Here is a 20,097-nt window from a genome sequence, read left to right on the forward strand (position 1 = left end):
CCAAGAGCTGCACCTGCCATTACCATGACTGAAAGTGTCTGCAAAGAGAACATGGAAATCTCAGCTCTGAACCTCACTTCTTCCTTTTTATTTCTTGGCAGCTTGCTGTAAATGTAAACTGGATCTAAATTTCTGGATACGATGCATCAAGATGACATAGCACTGAAAAGAATGGAAAAGAGCCTGCGTGCTGGCAGTCAGAACTGAACCATGGTGAGAGGCAAGAGTGAGAACAACCAGGACTCATTGCTCAAGCAGGTTCCCTGGCCTTCTTCATCCAACAACACCCCCAGGAGTGCAGTGGAGGGAACAGCCTCAATCCAGACCAACAGCTAACGGGCTGGAAGCTGGGGAAACAGCACTCAGGACACAGCTGTCCTCCACAGATGTGGATATCATCACACCAGACACCCAGATCAGTGAATTTCAAAAAGCCCAGCAGTCAGTGGATGGTGACACCCAGTCTTGCTTCCTTTTTCTCTAAATATTGGCTATTATAAGAAAGTGAAAATTGTCCATTAGTCTTATTTATATAGGATCTAGTACCTAACTTCCACAGCATTTGTTCTGCACTTTTCCTGTCTAAAGAACCAGCTTTAAACTGGGTTTTCTAAAGTACTCTAAGTTTTAGTAAAAGCCTCAAACTTCCAGCAAAACTCTTAAAAACACTTCTACATCTGATATAACCCTTCATAATCTCATAACTCAGGGCCCTTCACTATCCTGCAGCATCCTTTTCCTTCTCCCATCTTATTGTTGCTTCTGGCATAGTTTTCCAATATCAATAGATTTATTTATTTATTTATTTATTTATTTATTTATTTTTATGTTTATTTTTAATATTGCTAGATTTGCCATCTTGTTATAGGGTAGGATGCATTTTTTTTCATGTGTATCACATATTGGATTTTTATAGTGAAAACTTTGCACAGACACAAAAACAGCTTCTTACATCTAGCAGATAATTTTCAGCTACTGATGTATGTGTACAATGATTAATTCTTAAGGTAAGCACAGCAGTCAGTTTAACTTTTGTCAGTTTAACTGACAAAGTCATAATTTTCTTACTTTTTTCCTTGCCTTAAAACAATAAAGCATAATTTGTACTTTCACCTTGTTTCCTTTTTTCCTTTTTATTGCAATCTATGCAACAACCAAGTTTTCAATATATAATCTCAAAACTTTTGTTAAATTGATGAAAACCAAAAAATAGTCAGTAGATTGAGCAATAAAATAATATGATTTTTAAATAAAAATGTTATAAAATTTTAAAGTGTATAGATAGCTCTTATTTGAAAGTTCCACTATGTATTAAATATGGGATTATAGAGAAAGAATAACACAAAGCATGTTTGAAATCCTATTGGTTTGTTTAGTTACTGATGCTACTGTTTCTGAACTTGGGGCTCTCTTAACTGGCTACTTAGTATTTGTTGTTCTCTAATAGCATTTCCACTGGCTAAAACAAGAAGGACTTCTACAGTATGTCCCAAATTCCAATTACAGAGAGCCTATTTCTTTAGGAAAGCAATATTTTTGAATGGACACAATGAAATAATACTGGTGAAATAATAACACAAGGAAAATCAGACTTTTCCAGAAAAAAAAGTTAAAAAATTTAATAGGAAGAAACATTTTCCTAGAATTCCTGTAATTAAAAATCTTTTAAGGGACTTTAGGAATCTCTACATTTCGTTTAAATAAATATGTGGGAACCACATGAAAAGTGAAATAAACATCATTTAACTGTAACTTGCTAGAGACATAGGACTAGGTACAAAATGTTAGAGCCATCACTGGTTCCAGTGGGCTTTATTATTGGAATTAACTTGAAGAGATTGTACGTACCAGACTATCCATCTTCGGGACATATTTAAGGGTTATCATATAATCATTAGGGAGATTTCCAACCTACAATAAACAGATAATAAAAATGTTATTTCTTACTACACAAAGTAAGACTTCATTTCCATTACTGCATTCAACAAATTCTACCAAATATTCAACACAAAATTTTCAGTAATTTACCAGGTGCAGGCAAAAACGGTTACTTACATACTCACTTTCCTGTGAGTACTTATTTGCTTACAAGTGAACCATCTTTCCAGAGCTCTGTAATATGCCCAGGTCTGATCTGATCTCATCATGTTCAATGCTACTCCTTCCCAGCAGAATTGAAGTCAACAATGGGTTGAGAAGAAGTGACGTTTTTCATTACTGCAGAAACTCCACTGCCCTTATGTCTTTTCATGCCTTGAAGTGTTTACATGACAACTCCTACTGTAGACAGCAGAGGACCCAGAAGTATCTAGCCTTTTCCCTTCAAATAACATCCAGCTTCAACGTGCATCCAAACCAAAATACTTGCCTGCCTTGTGCTCAGTTATGGACCAGGTCAGAAAAACACTTGAGCACAACTTTAACTATGGAGCTGTGCTTCTTACTAATGATGAGGAATATCATTCTATCATAGCAATGTCCTGGGGCAAAGGAGAGCTTCCACACATGTAAGTTGCAGCTTTGCAGACGTGGGTGAGTATGAAGTGTGCTGCAGAAAAGACAAGGAGTAGAAGGAGAGTTCCCACTGAATTATACTGCCACAGATGGGATCCAGCACTACTGTGAGACATGGTGGAACATCTGGAGAACGGGCTGAGTTGGGAGATGAACAGTCACTGGACTGCCACAAATCCACAGTCTTTATGGATAAAAGGTTTAGCCATAATATGATGCTTAATGATAAACCTATTTTCTATCAATGAAAGTGTTGATTGATATTTCTCACCCTAGTTTAAAATTCACATAATCAAAAACAACATGCACAGATGTAGCTCCTTTGGTGTAAAAGCATTTCTACCTCAGGTTAAAGATCATTCTGTTATGGCTGCTTTTGATTCTGCTGCTATAGCAACCAGCACAGGGATTTCTTCTCCCCCTGAGCAGTTTTTAGGTAGTATTTTGTTTGGCAAAATATATTGTTTGATTTTTTATTTAAAATTTTGTTTCAATTAAAAATTAAACCAGTTATTTCAAAACATTATGGTTCTACAAATGATCAAGGACAATTCTTACACACAGCCAAACACAAGTGAATTCCAAACTTTTTTTAATTTATGTGGGCTAAAATTTTTCAGCTTGGTGACATCTATCTTTCTCCCACAGCTTTGGAACAGTTACTATATAAATGATCCTTAAAAATTCCCTCACATGAATCAGTTGTTTCTAGTTTTATTCTTCTTTTATTTTTATACCTACATATCCCCAAAGCAGAAGCACCACTAAAATTCTCTATATTAATTTCTAATTACCTGGCATTTTGGGGAGTTGATTCAAGATGCTATAAATACTGAAAAATATTTCAATACATTTGTTCTTTCTTTAGACCATCAGATTTATTCTAAATCCTCCTCCAAATGTTTTGTCTATTATTCCTTTCTTTAAAACATCACAGCATCGCAGCATAATAATAGGTATTCAATTTTTTTTCTAGCTTCCTTTGCATGCCTAGAGAGGAAGGATTAGCACCACTTTAAGCAGCATAGGAAGATGCTACTCTATGTGCAAAGTTTCCCATACTGACTCTAGAGGGATTCCACACTTAGCAATGCCAGCAAAACCACTGTTCTTTAAGAAAGGTCACTGGAAGATTAAATTTGTTCCATATCAATGAACACTACAAGAATTTATATGCATTATGTATACAATCTACTTTCCTGGCATCAGAGCCTCTCAAGCACTTTTCACGCACAGTTAAAAAAATTTAAGTGCCCAAGAGCTCTTACACTTTCTCAATCAGAGCTGGAGCACACAGCTCAGCCTCAGATATTCCTCTCCTTGACAGACTGTGAATCAGATAAGATATTTTTGAATTTACTACTAAAAATGAAGATCACTGGGAGGAGGGTGTCAAAGAAAAAATACATGCACTGCCTCAAGAACAAACTTGTTAAAGTTTTGTTGACTGAAGTCCACATGTCAGATGCTGTGCTGGTAAACGATGGATCTCAGTCAAAGCGAGGGAGTTACATTTGTGTCTCACTTGGACTTCCCAACTTACACACGGAAAACAGGGTAAAGCCCCTGATGTAAGAGTGAAGGATATGTCTGTACTAGGTCTGCATTTTGTACTCTCTTGGTTTGCTGAAATGTATTTTGAAATTTTGTTGAACACTAACCAAGACTCTGATCCAAACCCAATCACTTGATTTTCATCTGCTGAAATGATCCTGAAAGGAAGGAATGAACTCTGCACACCCACTCTGTGCAAGGCTCCTGACTGCTGTGGCTTCCAACAAGGAAAGGCAGCTCTGACCTGCCTGAACAAGGGTGTTTGGAAAAGAACTGTCCCTTGAAACCACCCAAGTCCTAGAATGGCATTTTTATTAGTTCCTCCATTCAACTCCGTGAGTACAGTGACAGATCTGGGGGGGCCACAAAACACCTGCCTGCACGACTTACCTAGGTTTAAACAGAAGTAATAGTTTTGATTATTATGGAGAATGTCAACTGATAATCTTGCAAAGGAATGTATAGAAACAAAATGCATTGAATTGCAATTAAAATTGCAAAATGAAATTTTTTTCTGATTTCATGGCTGTGTATGATTGCAGAAATCCTAATAGGCTGAGAAAATTTGAAGAGCAGAGAATCTAGACTTATGTCGTTACATTTATACAAAACCAACAATATGTGCTATATTCCCAGTTGTAACAAAATCTCAAACAGGGGAATATAAGATTTTCACATAGAAAGGTCTGAATATTTAATACAGCACTGTTAATACTGCATAATCCAAACATGTTTTAAAAAATGCTCATGGTCAAATAGATGGGGAGATGAAAAAAGGATGTAAAAGTGATTTGGGTTGCATAAATTACTCTTTCATTGCAACAGCAGACATGAGAGATGACCTATCTGCAGTCACATGCTTTGAAATGAGGGTTACTCTGCTCTTGAAAATTCTCTTTATTGCAATTGTTATGAAAATTATAAGGAAACAAGCAGAGATACAAATTTTTTATACACATATAAAAAATAAAGTATGTTAACAAAGTAAAAATTACTGTTTTCCATTGTCAGTGTTTTCTTTTTTACTCTGAGCATATGAGGGAAAAAAACATACTGTCTTTTTGGATATAATTTCTATCCTGAATTTCTCTGTATTTGTTTCCTTTTTCCTGTTCTTTTCATAGAATAATAGAGTTTGTGTTGGAAGGGACCTTATAGATCATCTGGTTCCAAGCCCCTACCATGGACAAGGACATCTTTCACTGCACCAGGTTGCTCAGAGCTCCATTGAACTTGGTCCTGACACCTTTCCAGGGAAGGGCCCATTTATCTGGGCAACCTGCTCCAGTGCCTCACCATCCTCACAGTAAAGAATTTCTTGCCTATATCTAATCTAAATTTCTCCTCTTTCAGTTTAAAGCCATTCCCACTTGTCCTAGAACTACATGCCCTTGTCAAATGTCACTCTCTGGCTCTTTCTCACTGCTTCTCTGGCTTTTCCAGCAGGAGCTTCCATGTCTGTCCTTCATCTCTGCAATCTACTCTATCTTATCTGCTAATGAAATAGTTAATGAAATCATCATTTGGCTTAAGACAACATGCTAACAATTTCCGTTCACACTTTTTACAGTCATAGTGGCAGATTATTTGCAGCATAACAACTCTGGATAATTTTTTATAACCCCTTCACTCAGGAGAGTTAGATCCATTTAAAAATAAAAATCAAATGTGGCAGAGAGTGTAAAGTACATATTTACAGCAAAGATGTAATGTGAAAGCAAAGTATTTGACAGCATGTCTCAAACAAGGAACTGGTCAGTAAATCCTGACTATTGTTTGGGATTCCAACAATCAAAAGAAGAAAATTGCTTTAGATAAGTAATTCATGGAAGAAGAGGTATCTTAGATTTTGTTAATGGACAAACCAAAAATATGTAGATATATTCTGTGCATACTGCACAGCTCAGTGAAAATTCTATTTATATGTAGGTTTAGATGTTCATATTTAACATATATATACATATATACATATTTAACATATATAAACATATATACATCTGATTCCTAATTCTTATGCAAAATCAAACGCACAATTACAGCAATGCAGCTTTCTGCTGACTTACCATGCTGAAAAGAACAATGGAGACAGACTTTACTGACAGGTGCTGCAATTACAGTTTCATAATACAGAACATTTGCTCATCAAGTAATGTGCTTCCCTGTAGACATCTTCATTACAAAAGAAGCAGGAGGTCACGTGATGAGTCGTGCAGAATGAATACTCTAAATACTTTCATTCTCTATAGGTATGAAATTATGTTCTTTTAAAGTTCTCACCATTAAAAAACAAAAATGATTGTTCAATTGTTCTTTGCTTCTTAAGATCATTTTACTTATGATATACTCTTCATGTGACAAAATTATATTACCTAGATGTGAATAAATTTAATCTTTCAGAATGTACAAGTCATTTTTTAAAATGAAGAGATACCAGTCTGATTTGGTCTTACATTGATTAATGCTCAGAAACCTTATGGTTATTGAATTTCTTTCTTTCTTTCTAATCCTTTCTTCTGGACCCTACCATGATGCTAGTGAAAAGATTAAGACCACTGAAAACAAGTTATGCCACACATCTGTCTTCAATTTATTACTCAAAACAAAGTTGATAGGCAAGTGACCCACATTTTCAGGCACTGCACAGCATGCCTTACTTGTTCTCCAATAGCTAAAGCTTAGTAGACATCTCACATCTATATTCACAGAGGGTCTTGGCTGAGGCATGTTCTCATATCCCTGCAGGACAATAACGCTGAGCAGAGCACAGCCACAGTCATGCTCAGGAGTTTTCTACAAGTGAGGTAGAGGGTTTACACTACTTGGAGCAAGCCCAGTACCAAATGAACAAAGACTAGGTAGGGAATTGTGGCACCGTTTAGCAAGCTGCAAGTGCAGTGCAGTACTAGTGCTTATGGCGGGGGGAAACACTGGAATAAAAGCCAAATGTGGGATATGGATTCATACTGCAAATAATTTTAGCATGAAATAGGAAGAGGATGGGAATCTGCCTGGAGTTCATCAAGGAGTATCTTTCCTGTGGCCACAAACAGTGTAACAGATACCATGGAAATAATGAGAAGAATCTGAGGGCAAACTCAGCATGTGTTATGACAACACAGGCAGTGTTAATAGTACCTTTGAAGATAAACCCAAGAAGCTTGCCACTGATAGTGGAAAAAAAAAAGGAGGAACAGCTTGAAGGAAATAAGTAGAAGATAAAGGGTCAGAGCAGCATGTGAACAGACAGAAGAGCAAAACTACAGAAGCTGAAACTAGAAAAAGATTTTTCATAGACTGGATTTTTATCCACCAAGAATTTGTAAGAAAAATGTACTTGTTTGTCCAGAGAACTACAAAAAAAAAAATTCTCCTACTGTGACAAGAAAAACAATGAAGGTTCTAAAAGTGAACTTTGAAGGGTCTCTGAAGCATGAAGAGCCAAATCAGACACCTTTGTTGAAGACTTGAATGGCAGGAGAGAGAGGGTAAAGTAACTTTACAGCGAGGAGAAAGGCCCAGGAAAGGCTAATGTTTTGGGGAAATGAAAGAGATCATACTCTGCCTCTAAGGAGGATTCGTGACAAACTGAATCTAGTCTCTAGACTAGTTATGTCTGATAATTTGTGATGAGACAGGAAGAAGAGAAGCCAATATCCTTAAGTGATGGGACTTGAACAGATAGTTTATTGCATGAAGAGATGGGACTATACTCATGATTGTGGACAAAAAGGGTTAAAGATCATGAAGTCTGGCTGAGAGTCAAGCATTTAGGAATAACTGTTATATCACTATGTCCAAATGTGACAGAGTTTGTGGATAACATCATAATAACTATGAGCAATAACTGTGTAACACTTCTGTGAAATCCTCTGAGCTACTATTTGTTCTCAGTACGAAAGGGAAGGATATTTATTAAAGACCCTATGTTTTACAGGCACAGATTCTTTCAGCAAAGAAATAAAACTTTTACTTAAAGGCCAGTAGGATCTCTAGACAAAGGGAAAGGCTGTGGATGTTGTCTACCTGGATTTCAGTAAAAGCCTTCATACTGTCTCCCACAGCATTCTCCTGGAGAAGCTGGCAGCTCATGCTTTGGACAAGTACACCTTTCACTGGGTAAAACCTGTCTGGATGGCCAGGCCCAGGCACTGATGGTGAATGGTTCCAGAACCAGGTGGAAATTAGTGCTCCCCAGGGCTCACTATCGGGGTCAGCCAGTATCAGTTTATTATCTTTATTGATGATCTGGACAAGGTGACCAAGAACAGTCTCAGGCACTAAGTTGGGTGGCAGAGTTGGTCTTTTTTCTACTGGAAAGTAGCATGGCTCTGCAGAGGGAGCTGGACAGGCTTTATCAGTCAACTGAGACAAATTGTCTGAGGTTCAATAAAGCAAAGTGCCAGGTCCTGCACTTGTCACAACAACTGTGCCCCATGCTACAGGTTAGGGGAACAGTGGCTGCCTGGAGGAAGAGGACCTGGGGGTGATGGTTGAGAGCTGCCTGAACATGATCCAAGAAGGCCATTGGTATCCTGGCCTATATCAGCAATGGTGTGGCCAGCAGGATCAGGGAAGTCATTGTCTCCCTGTACTTGGCACCTCTGAAGCCCCAGCTCAAGTCCTTTGTCCAGTTCTGGGCCCCTCACTACAAGAGGAACAACAAAGGGCAGCAAAGCTGGGGAGGGGTCTAGAGAGTGGCTTAAGGATTGGGTTGAATTTTGAAGATACACATCATCAGAGCATCATTCATTCATATATTCACAATGAGTATATGGTGTTTCAAAAAGAAGAAATGGTACAAAATTTTTACTTCAATTTGCAAGACTTTTAGGGTCTCCTGAACCATATTTTTAAGTAATATAATGTTGGAGTCTTTTTTATATGTACTAAGGATATAGTTCATAGAGCATAAAAAACCTGTACTTGCCACAAAGTAGTATGATCAGTCTATTCTCTGTAGGCTTCTCCCTTCTCATATTCACACTGTCAGGTAATGAAATTTTGCTTTAAAAGTACTTTAAATCTTATTATGTATTTTTAAATTTTTGTTCTCAATGTCTAGTTGCCATGTTGTAGAATTTCAAAAGAGAATTATCAACATGCAGTATAGTCATGCTAATTGAAACAAAGGGTTCTTATAGTAAACTGAGGATACTAAACTTATTTTCATCTATCTTTTTAATTTTCAAGTGACTTTATTGAATTTTTTCTGCAAATATTAACACAGACAAAAGAGAGAGACAGACTTTCCTCAAAATAGTCTCAGAACAACTCATGCAACTCAAAACAGAGAGAATGTATGTCTCTGGGTCTTTGTAATTTATGCATCTCTCTGTTATTTCTCCAACCCAAAGTATCTTTGAACTTGCTTGGTAACTTGACCTCAACTTTGCATTTCTAGGGTGATCTGAGAGATATGGGTCTAAGTCAGGAGAATGACCATACAGCATCCTCATGGAGGAGTGTTGAAGAAGCTCAGCCCAACCCCACTCTACTCAAGCTTGGCAGGAGCAGAACAGTGTAACCTGGACATTGTATTTATTCAAGCTTGCACATTTTTTGTAATTTGCATTTATACGATCTTGAAGTTTCAATTGTACTAAAGGGAAAGTTAATGCATTTCTTCTCAGGACATATAATTGACAAAAAGCTATTACTATCTCTGCACTACACTATTTCACCAGCCCTCACAGGAATTCTGTTGTTCTTGCATGCTTTCAACAGGTTTACATCAAAGCTTATTACTCTTTCTAGAGATGAAATATTATCTGGAATAAATATGCCAATACTTTAAAATTCTGCCTAAAGGGACTAATTTGAAGAACTAAACATTTAAGTAGGAATATAGAGCACTCCTAGAGATTTACACTATGTGCCAATGTATATGAAAAGGACCAAAGAAAACAAGTTAGGAACACTGCACAGGCAGAAAATGCTAGAGGCTTCCTTTTAAGTGTTTGATAATAATAACACTGATGTTGCAACTGTTTTTCCACAACGAAGCCACAATTTTCAGCTAGATTTAATATGCAGGTGAAGATATGCTTGCTAAGTGTTCAGTATATATTCTTTCTTTAAAACATCAGTGTTGTATCTTACATTATTATAAAATAGCATAATTACTAACTTCAGTGGAGCTAAACACCAGTTGACTTCGCAAGTAGATGCAGTTTTTCAGGTTAATGCAGTGGTCAATTAAGTAACAGTTATAATTTCCTTAAATGAATTTAGTGTTTATATGAAGCTGTGAGTCCTTCAGACTTAAACTTCTGGGTACAGCAAATAGAGAAACATATAATCTGTGTAACCCACTCACACCCAAAGACTGCAAAACCTGTTCAATTGTTATTGTGTTGATTGCTACAATGATGTCTAATATTACACTATTTTTATATATGGCACTTGTCTTTCATATGCATGAGGTAAAAACTTCTGCTTCAATTCAGCTGTGTTTGCTTCCAGTCTGCTCCATGCAAGTCAGTGACATAAAGACAATAATCTTTCATCTGCATGGGGAACAATCTGCTCTGAAAGAATGTTTGAGGAAATAAAGATTTTTGACAACTTTTATTGAAGTTTGGAGTCAGGAAACTACATATGTACATACACTGCATTTTGGTCAAGGTAATCTCTTCAAATAACACTGGAACTTACTCTCACTGCAAAAAAAGGGTTTTGTTCAAGTGACACATGTTGACAGATTTTCTTTTAATATTCTCCTTGTTCTAATACAGATTTACTAACTTTGCTTAGAAATGTAAGTGCCCTTAGACACTGACTATTTTTTAGCAGACAACGCAAAATAAAAGGTACTTACCAATTTTGCAATGTCATTCACATCATCTGTGACTGGATTCCCGCAGGAACTTTGGGCTTTGACAAGAGGATTAAGTAGGAGTAGTTGAAGACAAAAGCAAGTGATAATCCAAGTCTGTTTAGTAAAAAAGAAACAAGAAACCCCAAGTAAGCAATCACCAAATATGAAGTAACAAGAGATTGCAGTAATGTTTTTCATATGTGAAATCCAGAGGCCACAATACTCTTTACCCTTTGTGAAGGCATACTTGTACCATTATAGTATCATCTTCATGGCAGGAATCCACAAAAACGCACTTAATTGATTTTTCTGGAAGCAAATATTGTTAGAGCATTAATGGAAAACCTACTATTGAGCCATCAGGATACTTGCACAGGATCATGCTTATTTGGGATTTTACAAAGTTTACTGATACCAAAGAAGAGAAAGATAAAAACTTTGCAATATTCTTTATCATCAAAATACAGTTGATTATATACTTGTCATTCACCTGATAGACCTGTGGTTCTAATGTGATAAATGATAAAGAACAAAATTATACCAGACTACATCAAGACAAAAGGAGAAAGTTCATAATCACAGCCATTTCATTTGAGTACTTAAACAGCAAGCAAACCCACAACTGGATTCTACCCAAATACTGACATCTCAAGCAGCAATACAGTACTTCTCCAAGTGACGCGCTCTGGCCTCTCAGAAGTGCCAGCTTGCTTTGGCACTACATTCCCCTCCTAAATCCTATTGGAAACAGCAGTGCAATGTACTTACACATGCTTGTGAGCCTCACACAGAAAAGCACCAGATAACTAGCTGCTATGCACCTGGGTGTCTCCTTGGCTACACTGCCTGAACTTCCTCGCCTTCTGTTGTTCCTTGTGCTTCACTGGTTTCCCACAGAGCCCTGTGCCAAGTTTAAGCTGCAGATCTTTATTTCCAGAATGTTAAAGCATTCAAGTTATGGATAATCAAAAGTTGCCTCGGGTTGTGAAGCTTCTTGTGCCAGCTGAGTGAAGCTGTCAGCAAAAGCCGATGATGATGTACATTTACGGCAAGTATGGAATTTGCCTGTGCAGGCTCCTCAGCCTCCATAAGGGCAGGACTGAGATCACAATTTGCTTTTACACAAACTAAGATACAACTCAGCTCCGTCTGTTCTGTATGACAGGTAGAGAACTCCAGCCTCCACCCTTTCCTTCATATGCTCTCCAAACTTTCAATTTAAGACCAAAGTAAATGAAACAACAGCAACACAATTCTCTAGGAAAACAAGAGAAAAATCACAGATTAAAAAGATGAAGTATTATTATAGTAATCTAGAGGGCTTAAGAAACAATGACATTAAAGACCACTCAGAAGCTGCATAAACTTGACAGAACAGTGCCAGGCACTTTACCTACAAGAGCTATTAAATGACAAGAGTAATCTCTTTCTTGTATCTTTTATCTCTTAAATCTTGTATCTATCCTACAAGTAAAACTGGTCGTTTGCTTTCTTAAAATGCAGCTTCCTGACACATTTAGGTAAAACCAGTGTGGGCTGCAGGTAGAAAAGACAATCCAGCTTCCTCTCTCTACCTCTTGCACTGGCACTGATGGTTTAGTCAGTTGTACCAGGCAGAAGACTTCCATTTTTGTTTTCCTGTAGTATTTTTCAGCTTTCTGATCCAAGTAACAGACAGAGCTGAAATGCTCTGTCAAAGATGAGACAAGCCAGGACTGTTGATTTCAGTGGAGCCTGCACTTTCCCTAAACTGTACCCTCAGATGCTACAGAGAAAGAAATCAAAAGTATTCTGAGCAAAGTGCATTTACAATATGCAACATGTCTTTTGAGAATGTCTCTTGCTTCAACAAAACAAGCATTTAGAAATACTTTTATTTTAATATTTGTACAAATAATTACTGAGCATAATTACCAATGTGAAGAATTGAGAATAATTAATCGTTCATCTTACAAAACCTCTGTATTTTATACTACACAAAGCTTTGCAGTTATATATATGAACAATTTGAGCTCTAGGGAAATGCAAAGATGCTGCTAGTTTTAGAAAGAACCTTCAAGAGCTCCTTGCAGTGTATTAACGGTCAAAGCTGTTAAGAATTGGTTTAAAGTGATCAAGAGAAATGTCCCCCTTTCCTACATAAGCTCCAGAATCACAGAGGAAACAAAAGGTGACTCAAGTTAACAGGCTACCTCCTCATCCACAATTTTTGGAAATAAATTGCTGTAAAAAGGGCAAGAAGTTAATGACAACTAGGTCCAAAATGAAATAACTATACTGATTTCAAGAATGAAAACTGAGTAGTTCAACCTGTGGAGTAAAACAGTGCATTAGCAGTTACACTGGCAGGGACTTTTCCCTGACGTGTTCATTGGAGGTGAAGTACACACCAGGAACTGACAATTTCTTTATTGGATTCCTCAGTATTGATTAGTATGTAAAGATGGAATTTGTTCACTGCACTGTGTCACGGTCATAGGATGATGTTCAATCTAACAGTCTAATAATCAAAAAAGTAACAAAATTCTTTAACTAGAAATACTTTTTCAGCAGATCAACTAAGCAATATTAATAAACACAGTAGCATACTCCAAATAAAACCAGAACTCTGATGCGCCTTGTCAATTTTTGTACTTCTGAATATAAAGACAGGCCATACATGAAGCTTAAAATCACTATATATTTTATAATTATGTAAATAAATAAGAATACTTTTTCTCCTTTGTAAATGATGGTATTTAAAAGCATAAAAATTTTATTAATGCTATTAAAACCAAATGATTTGTAAATTTTGAGATTATTTGAGATTTTTCTTCCTTATTTTCTCCCTGTATCATCCAACAGGAACTGAAAATCTTCAACATGTCTATTATACAAAATCTTTTAATTATTTGCACTTACAAAATATTTATATTATGCATGCCTTCAGGCACATTATATGTAAGGACTGTAGAGATCAAAGAGTTGAGCTATTTTTGTGTTATTTACTAATGACCAAACCTGCTGTTTGAGCAAAACTTGAATAGACTGAATTAAATCAAGGACAGAACAAAAGGGAATCTTAAACAATAGCTTTATAAATAGAGATGCCCATTTTATACTTTACTAAGCATAAATAAAAGTTACCTACACAGCACTCATAACAGATTTCCATATTTAATTACCCCTAAGTTAACATGGGAGTTCTCAAAGGTGGCGTGAGAATTTAATCACACATCATCTGTTAGCATTAAATTGAAGATATATAGCAGACAGAAGGCAGACCTGTATACCAAAGCACCTCTTCCTATTTTTGGCTCAAAAATTATTTAATTGTCTTTAAGTTCTGAAATCTCTTAAATATTGAACCTTGTGCAAGGGGAAAAAATATGATTAGACTCAAAAGGATAATTAAAACTAAAGATTTCAAGCATACACATTTGTTTATTCTGCAAATGATTTGCGCTCTTGATTGTAAGCCATAATTGAGGATTTCAGTAAACTGTATTTTAGAAGCTTAGCTAGTGATCCAATGTGCTGAAGAGCACCCTTTCAGTTGTAAATCAATATTCTTTCCATTTATGTTCTTCCTTTACAATCTGAAGTGTTCACAAAGGCTGCTGAGTGAGTGTTTTTCACAGTAGGCTATGAAAGATACTCAGTCACGTTAATGTTCAGCTAATTCCTTAAGTGGAAAGCAGCAAGGGGAATACCACATTGCTAAATAAACCAAACTTTGGAAAGTCTGGACATTTCCAAATATCTAGTTTGTCCTAATAATACTTCTAATCACAAGTAGGGAGAAGTCATTAAAAAAAAAGGCAAATAACAAACCACAAAAAGTCATAAAGCATAGGGAGAGGTAGTAACTACACAGATGAATGGGTTCTCCATTTTAAAATTTCTTGTATTCAAATCATATTAGCCATGGAATTTTTCATCCCAGTTTCCTGAGCAAATCATCCAATTAACCACAACCAAACCACAGCTGAAGTAGGTTAGCTGATAATGCGGAACAATATTCACCCTGGGCCAGGTTTCCCAAATTTATTTTTCACTTCTGTTAATGATGGAGTAGGAACATCTTTCAATATTGGCCTGTCAGACAGTGTTTACATGCTGCTTTGCTGAGACACAGCTTGTGAACTTCTGTCACAGACAACACAAATTGGTCAGTCATGGACAGCTAACCTAATGTTCATACTTACGCCTTGAAAAGCCTTTTGAAAGAAGATTTAGAGAAAATGTAAATAGCAATAAAATATATTTCTCTGCTTTTTTTTTTTTTAACCACAAAATGGTTTATGATGCATAGAAGCACAGTAATTCTTTCCTATGTCTATTTAGTTATTTAGCTTGATAGAGATTAAAAAATTAAAGTCATGGAAGAACTGTCTTAAATGAATTAAGAAATTAACTGCCAGCATACAAGAATCTTTAAATGAAAGAGCATTTATATAGAATGCAATCCAATTACCATTTTCATGGCATTCAGTGACACCTTCACACCTGCAAATGACAGTGCTAACTTTAATACCGACATGGCTATGCCTAAATACTGCTTAAGTGCTAAACATTGCTCAAGCCCCCCCAAAAGTCAGTTAATTGTGGAAAAAGAAGTCACCGCTCACTACCACCTAGTTCTGAAAACAATGAAGGACTTGGCAAGCACATTTGGAACTGACAATGTCCCCTGCACACTCTCAAGTACCCAGGAAATTACTTCAGGGTAGCAGAAGAAAGCACTGTGTTAACTCTGAAAAACACATAGATAAGTCCAGTGTACACCCCAGTCCATCAAAACTGGCACTAGTCTCACCAAATACAATATAGCCTGTGAACTAGGGTGCTCTCCAAGTGACAGACCTGGGTTACATCTCCTGTAACCAAGGTAATTCCAACTCATGGGAGTTGAGTTGTGATGCTCTGATATATCTACCTTGTAATTACCATGGAATCATTGAATCATTTAGCTTGGAAAAGACCTCTAAGATCATCAAGTCCAACCATAAACTCAGCACTGCCAAATCCACCAGAAGACCATGTCCCTAAGTGCCACATCTATACATATACCACTGGAGCTGATTTCCTGTCTATTAAGGCTTCCTGGCTGAAAGGGGCAGACAAGGGGTACACTGCTACTCCTGACCCTTATTTTTCACAACATTTATGCATTTTACATTTTCAAGCCAATATGTAGAAAAACAGACATGTTCACTGAACAGGCATCAGCATGTCTGTGTGTATCCTTGTCTCACACATGCTCTTCCATCTGGGCACCCTAACTTCTGCGAAGCTCCCCAGTCAACATGTGAGTTTTCTTGAACAATCTTTTGGCAGTCCAATAAACAAAATGCACAACTCCAGTTCAGTGAGTCACTCTGCAGTGGTGAGACACCTAAAAATCTCTGTATCACACCCTCCATGCTTTGTTATGATTACAAAATCTAGATGCATACTTTTCTAGTGACTGATACCACTCTTCATTTTTTTTAACAATGATGTGTAGTAAGAAATATGATGATAAAAGTAAGCAAGAGAAAGTATCAGAGTAATTTTTCTGCATTTTGATTTAAACACAGACTATAGAAATACTAGTCACTCTTTTTCAGAGTAAGTTTTAGAATGTTTTGGACACAAAATATTTGAACATATATTTGGTTATTTACAAAACACAGGACATTTTCTATTAAGTTCTGCATATTATATCTAAAATGCATAATATGAAGGTACTTCAAGGGGTTAAGGGGAAGGAAACTAACAAGTTTGTGTGACAAATAAGCAGGGACTGGTGCCATTGCTACCTACATTCAAATTACTTCAACAGGCAACCTGCTTTCACAGCTGTTTGATCTTTTTGTGAAAATATTGTATTTGCCCTTCTGTGACTTTCCCAACCCTAGAACCTCTTCCCCCATACCTTTGCACTCACTTGTGTATCCACAGGGGACTCTTAGAATGACAAGAATGGGAGTTTTCATCTAACTGTTCATGTGGTGGCAGAACGTTGAAGTCAGACTCCACCAGCCACATGTGCAAAAGCAAAGCCTGTTGTGTTCAATTGCTTATAGGCCAGTTCCCTTCTAAAGGTACACTCTTAATGAACTGGAAATAATTCTGTTCAGGTCAATGGACAAAACGTGGCCCCAAACCTGTTAAGTGCTAATGCAGAACTACTTTTTCTCCTATATTTTTCTTTTTCAGCTGGAAGGAGAAACCATTCTCTAGTTCTGCCAAGTTATGCACATCTATTTCCTGAATCGGACAAATTTAAAATATGTAGTCTTAACAGTGCTGAGAAAATGATGAGTCACACCATTCTTTCCCACCATCCAGACCTTGGGAAAACTGGGAAGCTGCTTAAGACTATATGCCAACCTCATTTAATACGACCTCAGGCCAAGTGCTATTATCCTCTACCATTTGCAGCTCTCTTGACAGATGTAGCTGGCTGCTCTAGCCAATGTACTACTGTTGCACTTGGTAAGGAGCATCCAAACTCCTGCTGAGTTTGGTTTGTGTGTTTCAGCTGAAACCAAGATGAATATGATAGGCAAGAAGTGTAAATTGTTACAGTTTGCCTTGCAAATCAATGCAATTCAGGTATTGTGCAATTACATTCAGTGAACTACAAAAAAGTATTTTTAATGTGTAAATTAACATATCTATTTTCAATCTCTATAAAGATACCATTATGAAGTATTTGGCTATTCTAAAACTATAAGCTCTCATTCTTTAAAAATGTTATCTGATCCATAATAAATTTTGTCCACTCTTTAATCTCACTTGACAATCAGGCAGTTTCCATGCATCCTAAACTTGTCCTGGATGACAGCCAGTTTGTTTAGTTCCCAAGTACTGGGAAGTGAAGTTACCAAGAGACAGGTAATTATACACGAATGTTGCCTCTGGAACTTGTGTTAAAAGCGTCTGAATAAATATTTACTGATAATAATCCATCAGGTGGCATTGTAGTTCTGTAAAAGACCCAGCAGACTTAAAGGACAAAAGTGTTTCAGTTGGAAGAAAGAATAACAATTTTAAGAACATCTATAGCTTGAAAGAAATCTTCCTATTAAATCATAATCAGAGATTATGAGGATCTCCAGAGGTCTTGCACTTAGCAGTCTTTTTCGGACATGTTCTGTCAGGAAAGATTTTCTTTTCCACTTCTTATAAAATTCCATAGCAAACATCCAGGATCAACACTGAAATTTTTCATCTTTCTATCTATGGAGTGATAAAGTCCAATACTTTCTTGCTGTGTAATGAGGGCACTGAAGTCCAAATACATGCAGAACCAAAACAGAAATAAGCAAGTGACCAGACTTCAGTTGACTCAACAAAATCTTTCTCCTGGAAACTTATGGAAGAATTTTCTAGCATAGATCCAAAGGCATTTTAAAGTATTTTAAAGGGGAAGGCAACATAAAATACAAGACTATCTTTGCAGGAAGGAGAAGCTCTTCATGCTGTATGGAGGCGATGATCTGACTTCCTCAGGGAATGAAAACACATTCTCTTAGATAAAATACTTAATTAAAGATTTTTTCCAAAGATCTCTTTCAGAGATCTTGCTTGTTTGCCAAGTTCATGCAAAAAAAATGTCCACTACATTGAATATTCTTTTGAATTATAATGAAAATATATACCAAGCAATCTTCTTTAATCTTGGACTTTCAAGTACCAGTAAAGGAAAGGAAATAAGACTTGTTACAGAAATTCTGCACTGGATCTTTAATTCTTACCATCTGCAACAAATTATATGGTGTTTGGGTTGGAAAAACTATTACTCTGGCAAAATAAATTAAAATAAATAAAATCATATAGAAAAGTGAAAACAACAGCTTTTTTGATTCTTGGCATACACTAGAACCCATGTACATGATGAAAATGTCCTCTCTTATACATCATTCTAAGAATGAAGCAAAACATGTTAAGTGGATTCTTACTCTTTCATGCACAGAAACTTTGCTAGAAAATAAACTGCTTTATAAATCTGAAGAGTTTTCAGTTCATGCTCATGCTGGGAAAGCAAACATCAGGAAAAAAATCCTTATACAAAATGAAAAGTTTAGGTGCTTTTTTTTTCCTTTTCAATCCTTTTATACTTTTTTGTATAAGCAGGGGATAATTTTTGAAATATAAATCACAGAATCATCAACTTTGTTTTAAACCAAAGACATGTTCTCAGAAAGACACTGTTCTGTTTCTGGACTCCGAATTTTTTGACAACATCCCTGATAGGCACTGTATCTTTACAGAGATATAAATCCAGAATTAATTTCTCTGACCTGCTTGATATGAGACCTCATTACAAAAGGGCAATTGCTGAACACAGACTGAAACTACATGCCAGTATAGTCGAGACTGTGTTTCATGCACCTACCTTAACTGTATTATATTTTTAGAATTACAAACTTAGCTGTGAACAAAGAACACTGTTTGGAGCTCTTAGATATGCCAACACCAGTATAAGCTTTGACAGTGCTGATGGATGACAATTTTTCACATCAGTATTGTACTACATATTGTAAGACTTTTCATTTCCTGACTTTTTATAGTTGCTGTCTACATCAGTGGTCTACAAGGACACTCAGGTTAAGATGAGGAAATAGAGTTTAGATTAATGATATGGTTTTTATCATTATAAAGATCATGGGATCCAGTCCCAGAAGCTTTCCTCAGTCCCTCTTTCACTGTGAAGGTCTCATGACCATCATCATGACCACATCCAATGTGGTCCTCTGTAATCCATCCAGAATGGCTTTGGCATCATTTGCTACTAAAGGCAAATTTTACCTGTAACCTGAATTCCAACATACATGGATAGGTCTAGCCCTCCTTGAAAGACATTCAAAATATTGGTATTCTTGGAGCATAAATCTCTTCAGTAATTTTATCTGCCCTATGCCACAGCAGGTATCAGTTTTCAAAGGCACTGTGGGCTTCAGCTAATTCCTGGGGCAGGTAGGCTCCAGATAACATTTTTTGTATCCCACTCCTTTGATAAGATAGTTTATATTTTTATTAGGACTGGATAAAACCACATAAAAAGAGTGGAGTAAAGTGGGATTGGAAGGAATAATCATAGAATCATTCAAGTTGGAAAATACCTCTAAGATCAAGTCCAACTGTAAACTGAGCATTGCCACCACTAAACCATGTCTCCAAGCATCACATCTATACATTTTTAAAATACCTCCAGGGCAGATAACTCAACCACTTCCCTG

The 20,097-nt window shown here is 36.6% G+C and overlaps 1 protein-coding gene across 1 annotated transcript in view; it reads right to left on the bottom strand.

Annotated features, from left to right (window-relative positions):
- Positions 1 to 20,097, bottom strand: part of KITLG (KIT ligand) — a 52,071-nt gene that overhangs the window by 15,686 nt on the left and 16,288 nt on the right. Inside the window, exons 2-3 of the mRNA XM_014888867.2 lie at positions 10,886 to 10,999; positions 1,849 to 1,911 (exon numbers count right to left, since the gene is read on the bottom strand). Of these exons, the coding sequence (XP_014744353.1) occupies positions 1,849 to 1,911; positions 10,886 to 10,999 (177 nt within the window). The remainder of the gene's footprint in view (positions 1 to 1,848; positions 1,912 to 10,885; positions 11,000 to 20,097) is intronic.

Source organism: Sturnus vulgaris, chromosome 5, assembly GCF_052056855.1.
Source record: "Sturnus vulgaris isolate bStuVul1 chromosome 5, bStuVul1.hap1, whole genome shotgun sequence".
In the NCBI taxonomy this organism is placed as follows: Eukaryota; Metazoa; Chordata; class Aves; order Passeriformes; family Sturnidae; genus Sturnus; species Sturnus vulgaris.